The sequence below is a fragment of the Carya illinoinensis genome, chromosome 15, assembly GCF_018687715.1.
Source record: "Carya illinoinensis cultivar Pawnee chromosome 15, C.illinoinensisPawnee_v1, whole genome shotgun sequence".
NCBI classification, from domain to species: Eukaryota; Viridiplantae; Streptophyta; class Magnoliopsida; order Fagales; family Juglandaceae; genus Carya; species Carya illinoinensis.
In genome coordinates, this window is record NC_056766.1 from 37,619,255 (window position 1) to 37,642,981 (window position 23,727).

The 23,727-nt window shown below is 35.1% G+C and overlaps 3 protein-coding genes and 1 pseudogene across 5 annotated transcripts; 3 read left to right on the forward strand and 1 right to left on the reverse strand.

Moving 5' to 3' along the window:
* Window positions 1-769: 769 nt before the first annotated feature.
* LOC122297943 lies at window positions 770-860 on the reverse strand (annotated as a pseudogene).
* Window positions 861-7,341: 6,481 nt separating this feature from the next.
* On the forward strand, window positions 7,342-7,662 carry LOC122296903 (uncharacterized mitochondrial protein AtMg00820-like). The gene has a single exon (XM_043106700.1). The coding sequence runs from the start codon at window positions 7,342-7,344 to the stop codon at window positions 7,660-7,662; it is 321 nt and encodes a 106-aa protein (XP_042962634.1).
* A 3,075-nt stretch (window positions 7,663-10,737) lies between these two features.
* LOC122296357 (nicotinamidase 1-like) lies at window positions 10,738-13,369 on the forward strand. Of its 2 annotated transcripts, XM_043105969.1 has the most exons (6): window positions 10,738-11,028; window positions 11,359-11,542; window positions 12,134-12,148; window positions 12,352-12,485; window positions 12,583-12,768; window positions 13,080-13,369. In XM_043105969.1, the coding sequence occupies exons 1-6, from the start codon at window positions 10,888-10,890 to the stop codon at window positions 13,179-13,181; spliced, it is 762 nt and encodes a 253-aa protein (XP_042961903.1). In that variant the 5' UTR covers window positions 10,738-10,887; the 3' UTR covers window positions 13,182-13,369. The 2 variants fall into 2 exon arrangements, with proteins under 2 accessions (XP_042961903.1, XP_042961904.1); XM_043105970.1 differs by lacking the exon at window positions 12,134-12,148 and having other exon boundaries at window positions 10,746-11,028.
* Window positions 13,370-15,823: 2,454 nt separating this feature from the next.
* Window positions 15,824-22,933, forward strand: LOC122296356 (disease resistance protein RUN1-like). Of its 2 annotated transcripts, none has more exons than XM_043105967.1 (7): window positions 15,824-16,622; window positions 17,143-18,247; window positions 18,779-19,063; window positions 19,150-20,115; window positions 20,228-20,805; window positions 21,459-22,335; window positions 22,589-22,933. In XM_043105967.1, the coding sequence occupies exons 1-5, from the start codon at window positions 16,102-16,104 to the stop codon at window positions 20,780-20,782; spliced, it is 3,432 nt and encodes a 1,143-aa protein (XP_042961901.1). In that variant the 5' UTR covers window positions 15,824-16,101; the 3' UTR covers window positions 20,783-20,805; window positions 21,459-22,335; window positions 22,589-22,933. The 2 variants fall into 2 exon arrangements, with proteins under 2 accessions (XP_042961901.1, XP_042961902.1); XM_043105968.1 differs by having other exon boundaries at window positions 19,150-19,716.
* Window positions 22,934-23,727: the final 794 nt, after the last annotated feature.

Here is a 23,727-nt window from a genome sequence, read left to right on the forward strand (position 1 = left end):
TTATAGTAAATTAGCAATGTAAATTAAATATATAAGCTATAGTAACTTATATAGTAACTTATAGTAAAGTAGTAATGTAAATTAACTATATAAGGTATAGTAACTTATAGTAACTTATAGAGTTATAGTAAATTAGTAATGTAAATTAACTATATAAGGTATAGTAATTAGCAACTTATAGTATAACTAATAACTATATTAACTTATAGTAACTTATAGTAAATTAGTAATGCAAATTAATTTATACTAACTATATTAACTTATATTATTCATTATAATGTTTATACATTATTATTTATTAGATGTTAATATATTGATAACACATATTTTTATAAAATATGCACAATATCGGAGTCGGAGTCGGAGTGGAAGTCGGCGTCGGAGTCGGAGTGGAAGTCGGAGTCGGATTCGGAGTGAAAATCGGAGTCGGAGTCAGAATGGAAGTCGGAGTCGGAGTCGGAAGGGAAGTCGGAGTCGGAGGATTAATTGGAGTCGGAGTCGGTGTGTCGGAGTCGGAGTCGGATCGGAACGGAGTCGGGACAGCTCCACCTCCGACTCCGACTCCGACTCCGACTTCCAGGGGGGAAAAAACTCTGACTCCGAGCGGAGCGGAGTTGGAGCGGAGCCGAAGCGGAGTCGGAGTCGGAGTCAGATTTTCGAATTTCTGCTCAGCCCTAGCCAACATCACCATCATTGAACTAGTCAAGAATTTTTATTTTTATTTTTTTCTTTATTTGAGCTGCTCAATAAAATATATTCCTTCTCCTAAGCTAGTCCCCATCATTTCTCAATTTGTTCATGTCATCCTTGCGCAGGGGCCATGCGTGTTTTCCAATTTTATGGGATGTCCCCGAAGGGACTAAGCTAGTCCCCATCAAGAAGTCCATTTTATTATTGTTTTTTAACCTAAAGAAAGTCCAGAAAAATACGATTTTGATTAAAAATAATAATAATAATAATAATAAAGAAAATTATTTATTTCTTGTCTGAACTAGTCAAGAAGATTAATATATTCGTTTGAAGGGTATTCGAGTCGCTATGGTGGAACCACGTTGATCCTACTGTGGCCATGGCCCCCCAAATTTTTTTGAAGAAAATCAAAATATCCCTTAAATTTTATTCATAATACTATAAATATAGGAAAAATGATCTCCAAAGAATTTATTATCCCCATATATGTGCTCTACAGAATCTTCTAAAACTTCAATATACATGCATAGAAATGCATATCTCCATCTTTTTTCCTTTCGTCCCAAAATTTTATATAATTTCTATAGATTTTTTATTTTCAAATACATGACCCCACTAAAATTAAACTAAAAAAAAAAGTTTAGCAGAAATAATAACTTATTAATATAGATCTCAAAATTTTTTATTATATAATATATATTAGGCTTCTTAATATGAAATCTAAAGTGAAAATACAAAAAAAAACCATTTAAAGTTAATAATCTATATGAAAAATAGTGAGAGCCGAGGGGTTTTATCATTTGGATTTCATTGAGCAAGAAAAAATTATTCAATGTCTTAATGATTGCATAATTATATGCTTAATGTGAAACAAAATATATAGATTTTACATAAAATTTGATAAACTAACTTACATACTATAATGAAATATGGACTTCCTAAAAAATCATTTGATAGTTTCAGGAAAACATATTTTAAATATTTTATTACAAAAGTAATAATATATAAATATTATTTTATGAAATATTGTTGTCCCAAATCTGAAATACATATATTATATAAGTTGTGTTTGTAGCAAATTATTGTGATATAAGTTAATACATAGATATGTTTTATTTTTTTTAATCTCTTTTTATTTTACATAAACGTGTCACGTAATACAAAAGTTAACCCCTCAAAAAAATTGCTGGTTATGCCATTGTGAAGTGGAGTCAGTAATATTGTATTATGGACATGATAGGTGTTAACTCATTAAGATCTTTATTTCTGAATTTTAAAATGACTTGGAGACTTAAAAAATATTTTAAACATAAAAAAGAAAAAGACCCGTAGGAATTGGGCAAAGAAATTAAAGGAGTCTCCACTTGGACAAGCATATTCGGAAGGTTGACGAAGACTTTATGTCACATATGCCTGTCAGCTCTGTACCAATACAAATTTTTCTCTTAACTTTTGAGGCAAAATGAAAAAGAAAGCCAAATACATTTCAACTTTGGATTTTAGCATGGAAAATAGAAATCAGATGAGAGTCCACAAGTTGCACCAACTATGCATGCAGCTTCTTATAACTTTGTAAAAAAATATCTGTGAATTTACAGTGTTTGCTCGCATCCTGCTTAAAGGAAAGCACTATTTTATTTACTCTTTGTTGATAGACATGTATGGAAATAAGTGAATAATCAAGCAACTGGAAATTAAAATGGTGTCTCCCACATTTGATATTTTGATGGGTGAGATTCCTCTTAAGCAAGAGTAGTTTGCAGTTTTGCCGATGATACTTTCACCGATCTTGATTTCATGATGGTCAGAAGTTTATAAATTATACTGAGGGGTCAAAGAGTTTTTACCTAAAACATTATTGTGCCTCTAGTTATTGGGAGACACTCAAAAGGTATAGTTGTTAGGATGATGCTTATCTCATAGTCAGATCAAATTCATTATCAAACTGAATAGAGTGAGGTATGTTTTCCTAAGTATTATTATTTATTATCGTAGATCATAGAAAATCAAAAATCTGATTAATAATATTCATGTTAAAATATTTAACATGTGATATGAGAGCCAGGTTATAAATATTCTATGATCTCCATAAATTATACTGCAAATTTTGTGTTTGATGTTCATGACTGTGTTAATTATTTTGCATAGTAACCTCGCATGCTTTCTTTCTCCAATATATATTATTTTGATACAGGCAGAAACTCCAAAGAGATTATGTGATTATAGTTTGAGTTTAGACTTTACCTTATTTGAGTTTTGGTTTAAGAGAAAATAGGAAAGGAAAAAGATGTGTTGATCTCAGCCTGTGAAAGTTGAGGAGGGAGAAGATTATTTTAAGGGTCCTTGGTCGTTGGTATTGGGTAGGGTTTCAAACCCAGTTATAATGGACCGTTGGGCTTTTGTTTTGGGCTGAAGATCTAGTTCCAAATATTGAGTGGCACAACAAATTAAAACAGTGAGTTGAAAGTTGGCCCAACCCGAACTGAATTTAAAAAATTAATAAATAAAACAATGACTATTACACGACCTGTGGGCTAGCACAGTAGGCCGTCAAGGTATGCCCAGCTCCAAAATTGAAACCAAACAAACAAACAAAAAATGAAGGAATCAAGAATGCTACCCTTGTATTGAACCGGGTCGCAAAATGTGTTGACCAACAGGATCCGGTTCCGACCTAGTTCCAATCACATAATTTTAATATTATAATATTATTTTTTTTCAAGAAAAAATAATTCTTTTTCTTTCTCTTCTCTCTCAAAGCATGCACTTCATTGTTTAATAAATGTTTGAATTATTTAAAGTTGAGTTATGGGTATTAATTATAAAATTCTTAATTATTTTTTTTTTTATGAATTTTATTTTATGGTAGGCCATATAAATATATGAATTGTTTGTATTGGAATTATGGCCATTTGTTATAAAATTCTTAATTATTATTTCCTATGAATTTTATTGTATGGTAATCCATATACATGTATGAGTTATTTGGACATGAATTATGGCTATTAATTATAAAATTCTCAATTATTGTTTGTATGATTTTTATTGTATGGTTGGCCATATATATGTACACATCACTTTTTCAGTTAGCAGACCAGTTGTGAAGTATTTAGGGTCTAAATACCCAAGAGTTCCTTGCACCAAGGTGGTTATTTCTGTTTGATCAAGAGTTATCAACCTTGAAGCTCCAAAGTCAGCCACTTTTGTTGTGTGGTTATCATCTAACAGTATATTTATACTTTTCACATCTCTATGTATAATTGGCATAGAAGTTTCAGAATGTAGGTTTGCAAGGGCTTTTGCTGTTTCTGTTGCTATCTTTAAAAGTTTTTCCCATGAAAGAGAAAAAGCATAACTTATATCATGAATATGGACAGAAAGAGTCCCATTTTTGATGGATTCATAAAAAAGTAAGAGAACTTCTGTTTCAAGACAATGACCTATTAGTTTAACCACATTTCTATGATTGATTTGGGTAAGCAAAATCACCTCATTTATGAATTACTTGATTTGGCTCTTATCACAGATTTTGGACTTTTTGATGGCAACCTCTTTATTATCGAGTAATACTCCTTTGTAAACAGTTCCATAACCCCCTTTCCCAAGGACTCTACTCTCATCATAATTGTTGGTGGCCTTTTTAAGCTCGTCATTACTAAAGATTTTTACTATCTCCATAGACCTTCCATGATTCAAAATATGTTCTTATAACATTAAGCCCCCATTTTGTTGGAAATACTTTTCTTGGAGTTTGATGAGCTTCCTTCTTTTCAATTCCACAAGTACTAAAAAACCTCCCAACAACAAGACTAAGAGACTTATGCTGATACCTGCACAAAATGAATTCTTACGTAAAATTGTGACCAAAATCCAATGTTTCATTTTTTATGTTTGAAAAGTGCCATAGATATAAAAGGATTTTACAAAAATAAACTCATATAAACTAATGTGGCATCATGCAATATGGTAAATCTATTTTACAATAAAAGTCGTATTATATATAGCTACGTCAGTTTGTAAGTTTACAATTTTATGAAATCATCTTGCATCTAAAACATGTCAATCTTCTTCATGTTTACTCAATACCAGTATTTTCTGCTTTACAATTTACAATCATTTTGAACTAAGTTAATAAAGAACCAATATTTAGGATGATGCAATGAATATTTGAGCTAGAACGTATTTACACGAGTGATTACCTCATAAGCTAAGTATAGATATATCTACCTTTGACAGCTTTAAAATGTGGTTGATGTTAAAGCCAAAATGGTAAATTATTTAAAATGGATATGGTGAACCAATATATTTTCAATTGCCTTTAATCTTTCTTCCAAATACTAGAATGACACCAATTGGCATTTATAGTTTTCACTTTCTAAATAGAGACTTTAAAACTAATTTTTATTCTTTGTTCAGCATCGATTGATAATTAGGAAGTCTTTATGAAGTTAAAAATTCTAACAAATTAATTGATAACATGCAAAATATATATATATATATATAAACAATATATAGAGTATACGGAGCTTACACCTGAACCGTACAAATCATTTATATATACTTACATATATAGTGCAATGATGATATGCTTAGAATTGCTTGGTTTAGGAATATCGGGAGTGCAACTTGTTCCATTTCTCCACCCATCTCGTTGGTACCCCTTACTGATAGAATCAAATATTCTCACAATTTCACCAAATCAACAATCACTTGATCTTAGGCAATTAGACATTTAATTGTAATTATTTCCATTTTTTGATAGTTATCATAGTGAGCTAGGCATGTATATATTTATTTACACATTCTTACATTGTAAAATCACACTTCCAAAATATATAAAATTCAATATTTGACATGGTATCAGCCTAGCGTTCCTGACCTCACCTTACAAGCCTAATGGCTTCCTCTTCCAATCCTCCTCCCTCCCCTTACCTCCTTCATCCTTCTAACCAAAATTTTTTGGATTTGTCGAACCCACAAACTCCATCTGCAAATTTCATGGGTAATGTCTCTCATCCTCTCTCTTTTGCTCAAGACCAAATGTGGATCGTGAATAGTGGAGCTTGCCACCACATGTGCGATGATCAGAAGCTTTTTTCTCATCTTTCCTCTCTCTCTCATGCACCGACAGTGCCTACCCAATGGTGCTTCCTTGCCAATTGAAGGGATCGGGTCAATTCATTTGGCCGAATCCCTAACCTTGACAAATGTCTATTTTGTCCCTGCTTTTAATTTTAACATTCTCTCTGTATCCCAACTCACCACTAATAATTCTTGCCTTGTTTTTTTTCGTCTACACATTATTTTTTTCAAGACCCACAGTTAACGAGGCTGATTGGAGCGGATGAGTTTTGCAATAGACTTTATGTGTATCGACCTCAACCCATTACAGGACTTTCTACTCAAACTCTCGCTAATAAGATTCTATGGAACCAACGCCTAGGTCATCCTTCCTACTTAAATATTCCTATTCTTTTCAATAATAGCCCTTGTATTATCTCTAATTGTGATGTTTGTGCTCGTTCTAAGCACACTAGACTTCCTTTTCCTTCACATCCTACTAAAAATACTTTTGCATTTAATCATATTTTTTGCAATATATGGGGTGGTTATCATGCTTCTTCAATTTGTGGTGCTTATTATTTTCTTACAATAGTTGATGCTTTTTCTCACACTACTTGGATCTATCTCATGCAATATAAATATGAAGCTTACACTCATCTCATGCATTTCTTTGCACTTATCCAAAATCAGTTCAACACCACCATTAAAATAATAAGAATTGATAATGGACAAGAATTTCTTTCCCACAAATTTCAAAATTATCTCCATAATCACGGCATCATTCACAAACGTACTTGTGTCGAGACTCCACAACAAAATGGTGTTGTGGAGCGCAAACACCAACACCTTCTAAATGTTGCTTGTAGTCTCCGATTTCAAGCACGTTTACCTTTAAAATTTCAGGGTGAATGTGTTCTCACTGCAGCTTATCTTATTAACTGCACCCCGAGTCGTATTCTCCAAAATAAATCTCTCTTTGAGCTTCTATTTGATACCCCACCAAGTTACGCTCAATTACAGATATTTGGGTGTCTTTGTTACGCTCAAACCCTCCATGATTACCGTGACAAATTTTCTCCCCGTGTTTCAAAATGTGTCTTTCTTGGATATCCCGGTCAACATAAAGCATACAAGCTTTACAACCTCGATATCTAAGCCATTTTTTATTCCTGTGATGTTACTTTTCATGAACAAATATTCCATTTCCAAACCACTCCTCCTCTCGATAGGTCTCTACCTATTATTCCTCTTCCTGTTCCCGAACCCATATTACCACCACCTTCTCCTCCCCTCTCCCCTGCTATACGTGACTCACCACCACCTCTGCCACTTTCTCTCTTTCTTCGACCTCGACGCACCACTACTCGACCAGCATACTTTCAGGATTGCATTTGCCTGACAATACATACAGAGTCCACTACATCCTCATCGACTGCTTCAGTCTCAGGTACTGCTCACCTTATATCTGCTTTTCTTTCTTATTCTCATTTTTCTCTTTCTCATATTGCCTTTTTAACTGCTCTTACCACATATGTTGATCCTTCTTGTTACTTCATTGCCATCCGCCACCCTCATTGGCGCAAGGCTATGTCAGCTAAGATCCGAGCCTTAGAGGTTAATGCCACTTGGATTCTTGAGCCTCTTCCTCCTAGTAAGAAACCCATTGGATGTAAATGGATTTTCAAAACTAAACTCGAAACTGACGGTTCCGTTGAGACGTACAAATCTTGGCTAGTTGCCAAAGTTTACATTCAGGTTGAAGGCCTTGACTATCATGAAACCTTTGTTCCAGTTGCTAAAATGACCACTGTTCGCTGCTTACTGACTGCCACAAAAATTGGGTCATCCATTAACTTGATGTCAATAATGCTTTTCTGCACGGTGATCTTAATGAAGAGGTCTACATGACCCCACCGCCTGGATATTGCCCTAAGGGGGAGACTCGTATTTGTCGGCTCCAAAAATCCCTATACTCTCTCAAGCAAGCTTCTTGCAACTAGTTTTTTAAACTAACCAATGTGCCTATTGATGTAGGTTTTCATCAATCTCAAGTAGACCATTTTTTATTTACTCTAGTGACTCACACCGACATCACTCTTGTCCTTATTTATGTTGATGACATCTTGGTTCTTGACAATCACACTTCCCAAATCGAGGTCTTCAAGAGCATTCTCTCTACACACTTCAAAACCAAGGATCTCGGTTCTCTCAAATATTTCCTTAGTCTTGAAGTTGCTCGCTCCTAGAAAGGCATCTTCCTCAACCAACACAAGTATGCACTTGATATCTTGACTGATAGTGGAAAACTTGGCGCTCGGGCCGCTCACTTTCCCATGGAACAAAATTTGAAACTCACCGATCAGGACGACGATCTCCTTACCAACCTCGGTGCCCACCGAAGACTAGTTGGACGTCTTATTTACATGACTATAACATGTCCTGACATTGTTTTTGCAGTGAATATTCTCAGTCAGTTCATGCATGCTCCTGACATGTCCTGTAGTATTCTTCTTAGCATCTTCACATGTCTAGTTCCCAACTACCCAATCTAGCACCAAGGGAAAAACATATTTATCCTGCATATTCTGAAGATCTAAGGTGGAAAAGTTGTACGCTTTTTCTTCCACCACAAAGGCAAAACTACACGGATTGAATTCACTCACTGTGGAGTGATTTTCCAGCCTTCTAGCCCACACATTAATACTTTTATTCCATCTGGAATTGGAGTCTGGCAACAGTCTACACCAGAGCAAGAATCATTATCCATACTGTTGATGTTGTCACAGAGTGACATGCATCTAGTCGTATAATTATTGTCTAAGGATGAACTTGAAATGAGCCCCATGGTGTCAAGACCAATGGTAGTAAGCACGTTCTTTGTATACGAGATGCGAAACTCTCGTAGGCTGAGAAAGGAATAACTTTTGTTGGGATTGAAGTCTGATTCCAGTGGGCAATCACGGGCTATAGAAGCTGAGACTCACAGTTCACCATCCGCCAATGATATGCCGAGTACCTTTATGTTACTAACACGCAGATATGGTGTATGAGTAATCATCCCGGAGTTGGAGGAGGAGGACTTACAAGTAATGAGAAAAGATGAGTCAAGGTAGCAGTCTTTGGATGTTCCAAATGGGTAGGGGATGTCATGAAGCGATCCACATGTTCTGTTGTAGTTGGAATTGGGTTTAGCTGCCACTGTTGCTACAAATATTGCTACTGAAATTACAAGTTCCCCGAGTAGGAGTTTTGTAGCAGATTGTTGCTGCACAAGAACAGTTTGAAGCGGGGAGGACATAGCTTGCATTCTAGTTAATTGCCTTTAATTTTCTGTCTCTCTAATCTGATCTATTCTTTCGTTCGTTCTTAGTACTACCTTAGAAGATGGCATTATATAGGTATAAGAGCAAACTATATACTAGTGCCCATTTGCCGAGATCACTCATCATTCAACCAGTCAATAATTTTTATTTTTATTTTTTTCTTTTATTTTGCTACTCAAGGAAATATATTAATATCTAAACTAGTCAAGAAATTATATTAATATCTCATTTCTTTGAAGGGTATTCGGGTGGAGGCTGGCAATTTAACATGATATTGGTGACATGCAATCATGGAATAAGTTCAGATTTAAAGAAAAAGTTATTCTATTCACGAGCTAGTATAAATCAAAACACATAATCTACCATATGACAAGATTTGATTTGTAGAATTTAAATTTGTAAATTTTTCTTACAAATCAAGTTTTGATACATCGGCAATGTAGAGTTTATGTCATCTGCATCGACTTATAAATATATATATATATATATATATATATTTCTTTTACAAAAATCCAGGATATCTTAGATTTGACTAAGGATCAAGTCAATGAATTTTGATCTTGGAATCGTTTAAATGATCGTTCGATATAAAATAAGGGGACACTATTTAAAGTTTCTGAAGTAATGATTAGTAATATTGTATTAATTTGTAATTTAATAATAGGTCACTTATATAAATCCTAAATAGAAGTCCAATCTACCATACACGTACCTAACATTTCGAGAAGACACAAGGAAAAACACAACACAAAAAATTAAAATAAAAAATAAAAAACAAATAAACATCGAAGTAGCTTGTAGTATAAGAATGAGGAAGCATGCAAGCATCAACAATATGTCCACAAGGCTTAATTAAACAGCTCCAAGTAGCGGCCGGCCGGCTGCGTTGAGGTAGACGATCGAATAATAATTAATAATAGAGAATTAGGACTAGAACGGAAATTTGATTGGACCGACCGAGAAATAAACTAAATAGCTAGATGTACATTTTTTGAGTCTGCTTTAGGTACCCAAGACTAAGAAGATGACCAACTCTTGTCCAACACAGCCGCAAGAGATCAAATGGGAAAGAATTTTATAAAATTAAATTCATATTCTAATGTAGTTTAATATATTACGTCAGATTGTAAATTTATTTTTATTATAAAATAAATTTAATGTATCACATGTAATCACGTTATTTTTTTAACCTTTTTTGTAAATTTTTTTTATATCTATAACACTTCTCAAATCGTAACAGAACATTTATTCCATAACTTTACACTTTTTTTTCTTTTTTCTTTTATTTATTTTTATTGTTATTATTTTATTTTTTTAACATGAACTGCCCCTTCTTTTATATTTGGATCAGTATGATCTAAACGATATAGTTGGATTACCCATATATATAAGTAATTTATTTATTAAATTATAGATTATTGTGGACATGATAGATACTTAACACGGTAAAATCTTTATTGCTAGAAAGTGACTTAAAAATATTATATAGATTAAAAAAGAGGAATCTACGCTTGGACAAGCATATTTGGAAGGGCGACGAAGATTTTCTTGGACACATGCGCCTGTTTCTGTCCCAATACAAAATATTTTCTTGACTTTTGTGCCGAAATGAAAGAAAAAGCCCGAATACATTTTTCAACTTCGAATTTTAGCGTGAAAAATGGAAATCAGATAAGAGTCCACATCTTGCACCAGCAATGCATCCAGCATCCATCTTTATAGAAATATATATACATTGTGAATTTACAACTTTCTTTACTCGTTGATAGACATATCTGGGAATAAGTTAATCAACCAACAGGAAATTGAAATGGTGTCTCCGACAATTGATCTTTTGAAGGGTGAGATTCCTCTTGAGCAAGAGTCCGTGGTCTTGCCCGATGATGCTCTCACCGGTCTTATCCTTGTCGACATCATCAATGGTTTCTGTACTGTTGGTGCTGGAAATCTGGTATACTTTAATTCATCAATTCCTTGATGTCTTCTGGTTTTATTCTGTTGAATACTTCAAGTTAATGCCTTCTGCTTTTAATCTCTGTCTATCTCCCACTGGTGGAAAAATAGGTCACCAAAGTTCATGTTTTCATCTTTCTTATCGATTGGTTTATGCTTTGTTTTTTGTTTTTTGTTTTTTTTGGTTATTATTTTTAAATCATGGATCCTACTTCCTAGTAGGAACTTGTGTCTTGGTTAAGCTGTTTACAAGATTTTGTTCAACAAGCAGCAAGAGCTATAAAATTGGAGGTTTACTTATCAAAATCTAACAATGTTCATCTCTCAGGCACCAAGACAGCCTAACAGCCAGATTTCTGGCATGATCAAAGAATCAGAAAGGCTGGCCAGATTGTTTTGTGAGAAGAAATGGCCAATCATGGCATTTCTTGATTCTCATCATCCAAACAAGCCCGAGGATCCATATCCTCCTCATTGTATTGTTGGCACGGACGAGTCAAATCTGGTTCCTGGTATTTAGTTCAGCCATCTCTTTAAAAATTCCCCGTCCAGTTTTCTTCCTTGTATGTGTGGTGCGCACATGAAACAAGACAAATCTTTGCAGTTGAAATGATTGTTCTGTTTTGTACAATGCTGAAAATTTTTAGATTTAGGTTGCCAAAGAAGACTACTTTTATCAGTGACGAATGAGGCACATAATTTGAGTTTGATATCATTCTATGTATGCTTAATAGAAAAGCCAATTTGAGATAATATTGCAATACCTTATAATATGTGTTTGCGTTTGCATTGGTAATCTACTTTTGAACTGGAGCATTATCTGATGAAACTTTCATGGTGGTGTGGTGTAATATATGTTTTGAGCAAGTTAATATCCTAATGAATAATTCATATTATTATATTTTTAGATTCACCTCAGGTTTCATTCTATGTGGTTTTCTTACTATTGGGATCTACCTTTTGCTTTGTAGTTATACATGATTTCTGTCTTAAGGTTTTAAGGAACAAACATTAATGTCATTTTTTCATGGTGGGACCCATTTTTTTCCAAAGGGAATACCACGAACTTACACACTTAAGTATTTAGTGTTATTCTTTTGCAGGCCCCCAACTTCTAGGTTCTCCATTCATCTCTATCGGCTACTTTTCTGGGGTGTTTCACCATAATTGTTCTTTCTTTTGGATATTGATTATACGTACCTTGCTTAAAACCCTCCCAAGTTAGCCAACATGTTCATGCGTGCTAAAAACATGGTGTCGGAATAAACGTCCCTCTCCTTTTCTCCGATCTGATGTGGGTTTTTCTTCCACTAAACTGCAGCTCTGCGATGGATAGAGAATGAACCTAATGTAACAATAAGGCGCAAGGACTGTTTTGATGGATACTTGGGTTCAACTGAGGCTGATGGTTCAAATGTTTTTGTGGATTGGGTGAAGAAGAATCAGATCAAATCTGTGAGTGCTTAAGAGAATTCCTTTGAGAGCCATTCTTCCTAATTGTTTGATCTTATTGATTAGCATGATTGATTATGTTTATGATGTGTTGATGAAGTTACTGGTTGTCGGGATATGCACTGATATATGTGTGCTGGACTTCGTATGCTCTACATTATCGGCAAGGAACCTTGGGTTTCTCACCCCTCTACAGGATGTGGTGGTGTATTCTCGGGCATGTGCCACATTTGACATTCCTCTCCATGTTGCCATAGACACCAAAGGGGCTTTAGCTCACCCCCAGGTTCTTCATCAATACTAAGCTTGTCTTCATATCTCCATGCAACAATATGTATTGGGATTACTTAAACTTCCTCCCATACTCTGTCTTCACACAGAACAAACGAGGAATTTAAACTTGGCTCTTTCACAAATGCAGACATCATAGCAACTTGGAAACATAAGGCACTAAATTCAGAGAATTTGAAATAGGAATTATGTCTTCTTTGTCACAGCCAAGAAGAAAACACTATATACTACACATTCGTCTCATTTCTATCAAAAAAATCCATTTCGAAGGCTGAAAGATGATGCTGTTGTGTTACATGTATGCAGGAGTTTATGCATCATGTTGGGCTATACATGGCAAAAGAAAGGGGAGCAAAAATAGCAAGTGAAGTGTCATTCAATGCACCAAAGATAACAGCCGGGACATGAGCTAGGATGTAGCATTACTAAACTAAAGCCTGTGTCGCAAATATATATGGATTCATGGAGACTTGGTGTCTATACACTTCTGAATACAGATGTGTGCAAAGTAGTGGTGTGTATTATGGCATCTGGCTCATTGATATGAACCCCATTTAAGTGCTTTAATCATATGCAAACTTGATCTTAGGGCTCCATACCATTATATCCGTGCATCATGGTTTCGTAGCTTTTTTGCATTTTAATTTTTTTGTTTCTTTTTATGGATTCTCTCTTTCATTTGATTGAGGACAACTTGTATTGAATACAGAAAAAACCGGAAAAAAGGAGAGATAATTTCATAGCTTTGGTCCTACATGCAACAACCACTTGCATGGCCATGGATGACTACTTCTTTTCAAAGTGATGCGCTGCCCCCGCATGGCATTGTTGGCATCGTCTATGAGGGGCTAATGTCATTTGTGTTGGTACATTTCACTTGTGTGCCACAGCATGTCAGTGTGCCCTATGTCGTTGTAGCAATTGAGCTTAAGGCAGAACAATTGGGAAGATGAAGATTGAATGCAAGAGAAGCTTGGTGGGGAAATTGATTTCGGATCGAAAGGTAAATAAGGAGTTTGTTAGAGCTACAATGTGAAAGATCTGGAAGTTAAGGGGAGCTTTTAAGTTTCATGAGATCAATCCGAATTTGTATGTGGTGAACTTTGAGAACTAGAGGGATAGGGGATGAGTGTTGGAAGGAAAACCATGGTTCTTTGACAATCAACTTCTGGTCCTAAATCTATTTGATGGATTTATACCCCCCTAGAAGATGTGTTTTGATTATGAAGTATTTTGGATTCATACGAACAGCCTTCCCATTAGCTTGTTTGTCTTGAGAGGTAGGAATGCAAATTGGTGCTTTTATTGGACGTGTGAAGGAGGTGGATGTGAGTGGAGAGGGTATTGAATGGGGTAGTCACTTGAGGGTGAAGATTGAATTGGATCTAAGGAAGGCCATTGCCAGAGGAAGAACTGTTAACTTGGAGGGGAATAAACTATGGGTACAATTAACATATGAAAAACTCCCTAAGATTTGCTTCAAGTGTGGTAGAATTAAACACGACAAAGATGGTTGTAAGGGTGTGAACGGGAAGGGGGATAGAAAACAGTATGGCAGCTGGCTCCGAGCCAGTTTAGACCTAAGGGAAAAATTACTGAAAACAGAGGGAGCTTTGAGAGGGAAGATGGAGGGGATACTGATAGGGAGATTAACTTAGAGAGGATGACAGAGGAGATGGATCTAGAAGAAAATATTGATTCGAGTGTAGTAGAGGAGTTGGTGGGGTCGGGGACTACTAGGAACTCTCTGCCTGAAGGGAAGGCTATAGGGATGTCTAAGGGTGGGGCTGAGATTCCTGCAAACATAGTGTTTGAAGAAATGCTTGAGACGGTGGATCACGTTAATATCATGCAGTTTGACATGGGGAAGGCAAGATAGAGTAAAAGGTGAACTGAAACACAGGCAATGATATAGTTTGTAGTGGAGTATGAAAAAAGCTCACAACATCTAGTTGATGCTGTCATTAGTATTTAGAGTAGTATGGAGATAAATGATCTAGGCCAGGAGATGGAAGATGGGGGCATGTGGTGCTAGACTTCAAAGGCCTACTGAGGGACCATATGAGGGTAAAAGAAAATTGAAAGATGAAGGGGCTGTCACTGAGGAGAAGGGGGGAGTGAAGAGGGATAGAAAATATGGGAAGGGAATAAGGGGTGAAAGCAGCAAGTCATTGGTGGAGGCTGTGAGGCAATCCTATTAAATATTATGAAAATACTAAGATGAAACTATCGAAGATTTGAGAACCCTCAGATAGTTTAAAACCTTCAACAAATAGTGAAGGATAAGAAGCTCATTTTGGCCTTTCTCATGGAGACCAAATTAGTTGCTTGTAAGTTTGATGCACTGAAAATGAAGATGGGAGGGTTTTCTTAATACAATTGGGAGAGTCACTCATGAACAGGTGACCTTCGTCTCTCTCTCTCTCTTTTTTTTTTTTTTTTTTTTTTTAAATGTTTGTGCATCAATTGATATTATTAGTGTGGAGAGATCGAAATGTGTTGGAGTAGGTACATGACGTGATAAATCTTTAGTCCTCACATGTCAGGAAATTCCAAAAGTCTAAAATTCAAACAGGAAATTCATTTAGAACGTTCCTAATGGATATTAGATATGGACGTTTGTTTTATGGGAAGCGACTTTAGTTCAAAGCCGTTAAATGCATGGGCAGTGCAAATTGGCTTACCGGCCAAGAACTGGATTGATATGAATATTGCATATTAATCGTAATTTCTCTCCATTTTGTGCTGTTTTTTGCTTTTATATCGTTTTTTATATGTCTATTGGACGCTGGCATGGCTGCAAAACTTACCTAAACTACACTTGTTTATACCATTTAATTACAAATTTAATTATTTTTTTTAAAAACAAACTTCTAGATCTAACATCCATTAGATCAATTATTCTAATTAATTTTTTTATATAAACTTTAGACTTTTGGGATCGATTTCCTAAGATGCTAGCATTGAAAATTTATCACATTAAATTTTGATGAAGATCATATGGGCATATTTTCTTTGTTTTTTTTTTTTTTTTTTAGCAACGGTCAAGTTCACCATGAGTATACTTTAGGAAATTAATCAACGATTTAGGAAATTAAAGAAATCCGGCCTAGCCTTCAGGTACGCAACAATTGCATTCCAACAACCGGTCAATTGAATGCATGTAGTGGTATGATTGACGGCCTGCTGGCTAGCTGCATGCAGGTTCTTGCCAAGTAGTTGCCGAGAAGTATGACCCACTTCTCTATTATTATTTATTTGCAATAAGTACTACATCTATAATTGGACCTCTTGGTGAATACTAATCTCGCACACACATCAGATCAGGATGAGCACTTCTTCTTCCATGGCCTTTCAATTAGGAGCTTCTTCCTCTCTCTCATTCTCTTCTTCTTCCATTCGTAGGTGGACTCACGATGTATTCTTGAATTTTAGAGGTGAGGATGTTCGTCAAAACTTTGTTTCTCATCTATACCATGCTTTGCATCAAAGAGGAATCAACACTTACATAGACAATAATCTCAAAAGAGGAGAGGAAATTTCATTAGAACTTCTCAAAACAATTGATGGATCAATGATTTCTATCGTTGTACTTTCCAAGAACTATTCAGATTCTAAATGGTGTTTAGATGAGCTGTTGAAGATCCTTGCGTGTAAGGAAACGGTGAAACAAATTGTTCTACCCATATTTTACGATGTAGATCCATCAGATGTACGACATCAAAAAGGGAGTTTCGGAGAAGCATTTGCCAAACTTAGATATAAGTTCAAGGATGAAGTAAAGGTTACAAAGTGGGGGGCAGCTTTGGAAAAAGTAGCCAATTTGTCCGGATTAGAATTAGGGGACAGGTAATTCTAATGATCTATGCTTATATATATGTCGTTTATATATGATGTTAAAGAGAAGTTTATGGGGAAAGTTAATTTAGACAAATCCCGGATATGAGAGTTTGCAAATTGATGAGGATCATATGGTGCCATGCAAAACTATTTGATATTTTATCAATTTTTTCAGCATTGACTTTTATGACACCATACTTAAATTAGAAATCTTTTCTTACTGATTAGTGATTTAATATCATACTACCACATTAATTTCACATGAAGTTTATAGGAAAAACAAAACAGAAGAACTTGAATGGAACAAAAAAGTAGTTAAAATGTTTACCAATGCATATCAAGAATGAAAAATGTAAGTCAGAGAAGAGCACGAGGAAAAAGAAAGACTATCTTGACTTAGTAATCCACTACTATCATTTTGTAATGGAGAGAAAAAGAAAAAACGATATTGTTACGAAATCATCTTTATGTATGTATTATAGTGAAAAGTCTTAACTCTTTAAATTTCTTTTGTCTTTTATATTGATAGGAATGAATCAGAGTTTATTCAAGATATCATTAAATGGGTGGACTCAAAAATGGTAGATCATACACCTCTTAATATTGCTAAGAATCCAGTTGGAATAGAGTCCCGTGTACAATACATTTATCAACATTTAAATATGGGAAGGAATGATATTATATGCATGGTAGGGATATTTGGAATCGGTGGAATTGGTAAGACAACTGTTTCAAAAGAGATCTATAACAGGATTTCTTATCAATTTGAAGGAAGTTGTTTCTTGAAAAACGTTAGAGAAACTTCAAAAGCAGGAGGTCTGATCCAGCTACAAAAGACACTTCTTTATGATATTTTGGGAATACGTTTAAAATTTCATGATACTGACAAAGGCATCAATGTAATTAGGCATAGACTTTGCTCTAAAAGGATCCTCCTAATTCTTGATGATGTGGATGGCTTGGTCCAACTAGAAACATTAGCTGGAGCTCGCGATTGGTTTGGTTTAGGAAGTAGAATCATCATAACAACAAGAGATCAAGAAATACTAGATAACTTTGAAGTTGATTCAAAATGCGAGGTGATGACTTTGGATGACAATGAAGCTCTTGAGCTGTTTAGCTTGTATGCTTTTAAGAAAGATGAACCACTTGAAGATTACATGGACCTCTCCAAACAAGTGATAAAATATGCTCAAGGTCTTCCTCTAGCTTTAACAGTGCTAGGTTCGGATCTAAAAGGTCGAAATATAGATCAATGGAAAAGTGCATTGGATAAGTATAGAAAAATTCCCCACCGAAAAATTCAGAGCGTACTTCAAATAAGTTATGATAGTTTGGAAATTGGTGAGAAAGACATGTTCCTTGATATTGCATTTTTCTTCAAAGGAGAACCTTTGGCTAAGATCATGAAAATATTTGATAGTTGCGGTTTTTATCCGGTTCATGGTATCCAAAGGCTTATGGAAAAGTGTCTTATTACAGTTGAAAGGTATGGTGATGAATGTGTTTGGATGCATGACTTACTACAAGTTATGGGTAAAGAAGTTGTTCAAGAAAAATCATCCAAAGATCCTAGCAAACGTAGCAGATTGTGGTTTTACAAGGATGTTCGTGAAGTGTTGGAAGAAGATACGGTAAGAGTCACAAAGAAATTCTTGGATTTTACATTTATTTCCTTTCTATAAAGAGAAATGTACTGGAAAATATTGACTTATGAATTAATACATGTCCTATTGGAAAAAAATCCTTTAAATTATCAGGAATGAATTTGTAGTTATAAATAGAATTCATTTATCTATTAAGATGAATCCCTAATTAAATTAAGTACTGTATGTAAATGTCCAGCTTTTTTGTTTCAAATATCAGAATATTTTCTAATTTAGTGTCTACTATCTCTTGTAGCTAGCGTTTGTTTTATGAAAAGTTAAAAGAGCACTCATGTACATAAGTTGGGAAACAAAAAGACAGTCTTTTATATTTTAACATGTGAATATTTAGTATTAGAAAATAGCATGTAAAGATAATGAGAGATTAGTATTTTTTTATGAAATAATATACCGTCAACTTGAAAATGATTAACTTTAACAAATCCATGTAACTTATGAATGACTTTATATATGCACTAATTTTGCTGACACTTTTACATATGCATTCTCTTATATTAGGGGCCAAACGAAATTGAAGGTATGGTAATAGATTTTCCTGAAGACGATGAGGAGATAAGCTTGCATACAGAAGCATTTCGACATATGAAAAGACTTAGGATCCTGATAAATCGTAATGCACGTTTTTCTCATGGACCTAATTATCTCTCTGACAAGTTAAGAGTCCTTGATTGGTATAACTATCCTTTACCATATTTGCCACATAATTTTCAAGGGAAGAATCTAATTGTCTTTAGAATGCATGATAGCATCATCAAGGAATTAGGGGATGGATTCAAGCCCAAGGTATGTACAATTATATTCATCAATAATTTTTTTTCTTTAAGCTATTTAGTAGACTCCATTCAACATTATTTTCTTTTCTTTTACAGAATTTGACGACCATGGCTTTCAGATCTTGTAGTTACTTAACAGAAATTCCAGATCTTTCAAGCACCCCTAATTTGAAGGAATTGACTGTCAAATATTGTGTCAGTGTAGTTAAGGTGCATGATTCCGTTGGATCTTTGGAATATCTTTCTAAGTTGGATTTTGAGGGATGCTCTAAACTCCGAATTCTTCCAAGAAGCCTTAAGTTGAGATCTTTACACTTGCTTAATCTTGGATATTGCTCAAGCCTCCATGATCTTCCTGAAATGGAGTGCAAAATGGAATGTTTACGTCACTTGAGTCTACATGGAACTGCTGTAGAAGAACTACCTTTATCCATTGGGAACCTTGTTGGACTTGAGCGTTTATATCTAAGGAACTGCAAAAGCCTTCTACATCTCCCAATTGCTTTGATCCAGTTGCAATATTTAAGCCTGCTTTTTATTGGTGGTTGTACAAATATTGTAAAGAAGATGCGGGATGATGGACAATCCCTTGATCTGCCTAATGATTCTACAACAATGGAAGATGAGATATCAAATCCAAGCAATGGAAACACTACATTACAAGTATTGAATCTTCAAATTAGTTGTTCCCATCCAGAATCAAATTTATTTCCACTATATAGTTTCTTTACCATGTTTAATTCCTCGACCAGCTTGCATGAGTTAGATTTATCGATGACTGATATTGTTAGCCTTCCCACGAACATCAAAGAATTCGTTACACTAACTAATATTTACTTGGGAGACTGTCATAAACTCGAAGAAATAGCAGAGCTTCCTCCAAATATAAAACACATAGATGTTAGTGGATGCAAGTCACTAGAAAGATTTTTGGAAGTATCAAAAATATTGGAATTCAATGGAAACCACATCAGATCGCTAGAAAATATTGATATGGGCGGCTGCAACAAAATGCATGAGAATTTATGGAATGATAAAGTGCAAAATCCTTTATTGTGGAAGGTATGTATGTATGTATGTATGTATGTATGTATGTATGTATGTGTGATCTCATTTTTAATAGTATGCTTGACTCAAAATTAAATTGATGATGATGATATTTGACATTTAACAGGGACTCTATGATTATGACGTTACTTTGTTTCCGAAAAATCAGATTCCAAACTGGTTCAAATATGTTCATGAGTTTTTAGATAATGAAATGGAGAAAGGGCATGATGATGATGCCCGACGGAGGGGAACAGAAGAATGGGCAATAGATATTGAAGGGCCACACTATTTGGAGGATATTAGTGAAATTGTATTGTATGTCGTACTGTTTTACAATGATGCTCGTCAATGGCGCAGAATTTTTTGTGATGCTAAGATTACCAGTAAGGGCTCAAATCATGTATGCAGTGTTCAGAAATGGGTAGAGTTGGTTAATATGGATTGGAAGAACGAGGGAGGAACTCGATATGATGTATGGGTGGGGTATTCCAATTTGCAACCTTTTGAGCAAAAGGTTTTGGACAACTTGCAAGTCCAATTTTGTTTCCGTGCTCGTTGTCCCTTTGAGCTGGAGCCGTTTTATAAAAGTTGCAGAGCCAAGGTGGTATACAAGAATGAAACAAGAGCAAACAGAGAAAGAAAAATGGATGAAGCCAATGTTCCAAACAGTCCTCAATAGCAATTGATTTAATGATAACCCAAGTAAGTCACCCGGGTTCGTACTGTGTTTTGGTTGGGATATCATTCAGGTTTGTTTTTGGGAAAGAATAATTATATATGAAATTTTTTACACTATATATAAGATTGTGTACTTTCTGTGCAGAATAGAATTTTTCAAAAAAAGAAAAATAAGATTGTGTGCTCTCTGTCATAGATCTATACTCATGTACTGATAGTATTGCCATGCTACTTTAGTTTCTAGTAAATATAAAGAAATTGTCACCAAGCACATAAAATTTGGGTTTAGGGACACTATGACGGACTTGTTCTATAGATTTTAATAATCTGTATGTTATTTTCTTGGATGATTATTTGGATTGCTTTATACTTAAGTTTATGAAAAAAATCACTTGATAGTCTTCAACTTGGGGCATCAAACTTCCAGATCAGGTGGAGACGTACGATGATTGAAAGGACCCTACCTTTTTTTAGCCATTGCTTATAGGATTTAATTCCCTTATTTAATTCCAGATCAGGTGGAGACGTATAGATACATAAAGTAAAGTGAGTCTTACAACACTTAATTGCCTTATAAATTTATTAGGACTATTATAAATGTTGGGAGCCACTTATCTGATCAGGCGATCCTATTACAAGAATGTTAATGCTTTCTAACACTACTGAACTTGTTTCAGTGTGTACACTCTTGCGATGGCCAGAACAAAGCATGTCATATCCAAGGAGGAGTTACTCTCCAGGAAGGTTAGTTTTGTCAGAGAAGAAGCTGGTGAAACAAGCAGACGGGGGTAGATCATTGATATTGAAGAGGAAGCAAGTTCCATGTCCAAGATGAGTATAGAAAATCTTGAGAAACTATAGGAATCAGTGGCTAATATTACCTGAAATCTAGCTAAGAAGACTACGGCAAAAATACAAAAGGTTTCGGCCTTGCAGCGTGGACACAAAAATTTCAAAAAGTACTTTGAGCCAATAGTGGTATCACTCGGTCCTATCCATCATGGGAAGAAGGAATACCAGACAATAGAGGACTTCAATCTTGGAATGGCAAGCAAATTCGTTGAGGAAAGTGGCGGGTCGGGTGAATTTTTGCTTGGGAAAATTGCGAAGAACATCAAGCAACTGAAGCAGTACTCCAATGAAAAGGTGGTCGAGAAGTATGATGATGAGACCCTTGCCTAGATGCTGTTTGTTGACGGTGTGCAGTGTAGCAATCCATACACTTTGCATTTAAACCAAAGCTGATCACAAAGTTGAAGATAAAAAATGATCAGATGGCTATATGACTTTAAGGCCCATAAACTTTGTGTATGATGGACCATATATGTTTATACTAATTTATACTTTGCAATGAAATATGATGTTTAAGACCTAATTTAGTCTTTGCCAGTGAAATAAAGGTGGTCATTTGGTTACTATTTGATGTTCAAATTCCCTTAATCTACTCAGGTTGCATGTGTATTGCCAGTATTGCACGTGTTGGTTGAGAAAGAGGACAACCGCATTGATTGTCAAGAATATGATTACTCAAATGGTGGTTTACTTTTGAGTAAGGTGGTTAATTCTTCACTATCTGGTTTTTTTCTGTAGAGTACTAGTAGTTCTTTATTTCCTTAGACTTAGTACTTCTTTCATAGATTTTAATAATTTGTAGAGTTTATTCTTTGCTTTGGCGATCCAGAAAGAATACCAATGTTAGAAAAATCACTTTCTTGTCCATTCCTTTAGTTCGAGTTTATACTTGGTTTCATTTTTGAACCAAAAAGGAATGAATAGACACTGAAGTTTCATATGGGGTAGCGTTTAGTGAACATGGAAGCACTTGTGCAGAAGTGGGAAGAAGCAACTTTGGTTTCATTATATTTGCCAAAACCCGTCAGCTCCGTTCAACATCTATAGCATTTATTGGTCTAGCATTTGTAGCCCAAGTGGCCTGCCGGCCCCTATTACAACTATTTCTTTGGAATCTCAGGTCAGATTTTCCTTTAAATTTTGTTTGTTCTCTCTGGTCTTAAGACTTCATTTTTGTTTCATATATGATGTTAAGATTTCCATGAATCTACTTGTGGGGTTGCATATGTAGCGGCATTGTAACATGTCTTTATTTTCAAGGACGTCTTCTTTTGTAGACCTTAGTAATCTATCTATTCTAACACTATTGGAATTCAATCTATAACCTTACATGGGAAAAGAGGGATTCTTAAACTTGGGGCATCAAACTTCCAAATTAGGTGGAGAAGGTCTATGATGATCCAAATGTAGAATTGGAGTTAGAGCTTCGACTTTTTTGACATGGATGAATAACATGTACGTCTAAAAGAGCTGAATCCTAAGACCGCCACACTAGTGACTTGTTTGGATCTAGCTGTCAATTTCGCCAAAAGTTGGGGGAATCTTCATGCTACCAATTAGCCTATAAGCTTTTCACTTTGTTTGTTTGCTTATGGCCATTAGTTTGTTACTCGCATGATGAATTCAAGTGTTGTGCTGCCCTGAAAATTTTCTTCTATAGCCTTGTTACAGCAAGTTTTTACTAAAAACACTTGATGAAAAACCAGAAAATACCACTTATCTCAATCAAAAACTCCTATTAAGTTTTTAAAACAGACTTATTTACATCTTAAATTTGCTAAATCAGCTCTTTCTAATATCAACCACCCCATACAGCATCAAGAGGATTAGACCTATCCACACACAGCCCTAAATTCCCTTTAACCAAAATCCGCTCAGATGAAGGCATGACCTCTTAAGTTTCAAACCTTCTTGGCAAACACATCAACTTTTACAGCTAGCCATTAATTTGATGACTGCTTCTTTAAAGGATTCGGGTGTTTGGATCTAAAAAAGACAGGCCATAACGAGCGTCGAGCTACCTTATATAAAATTTCATGCTGACTTTATGTGTAATGCTCTCTTTTCCCTCACACCCAATCCTCTCTAATCAAT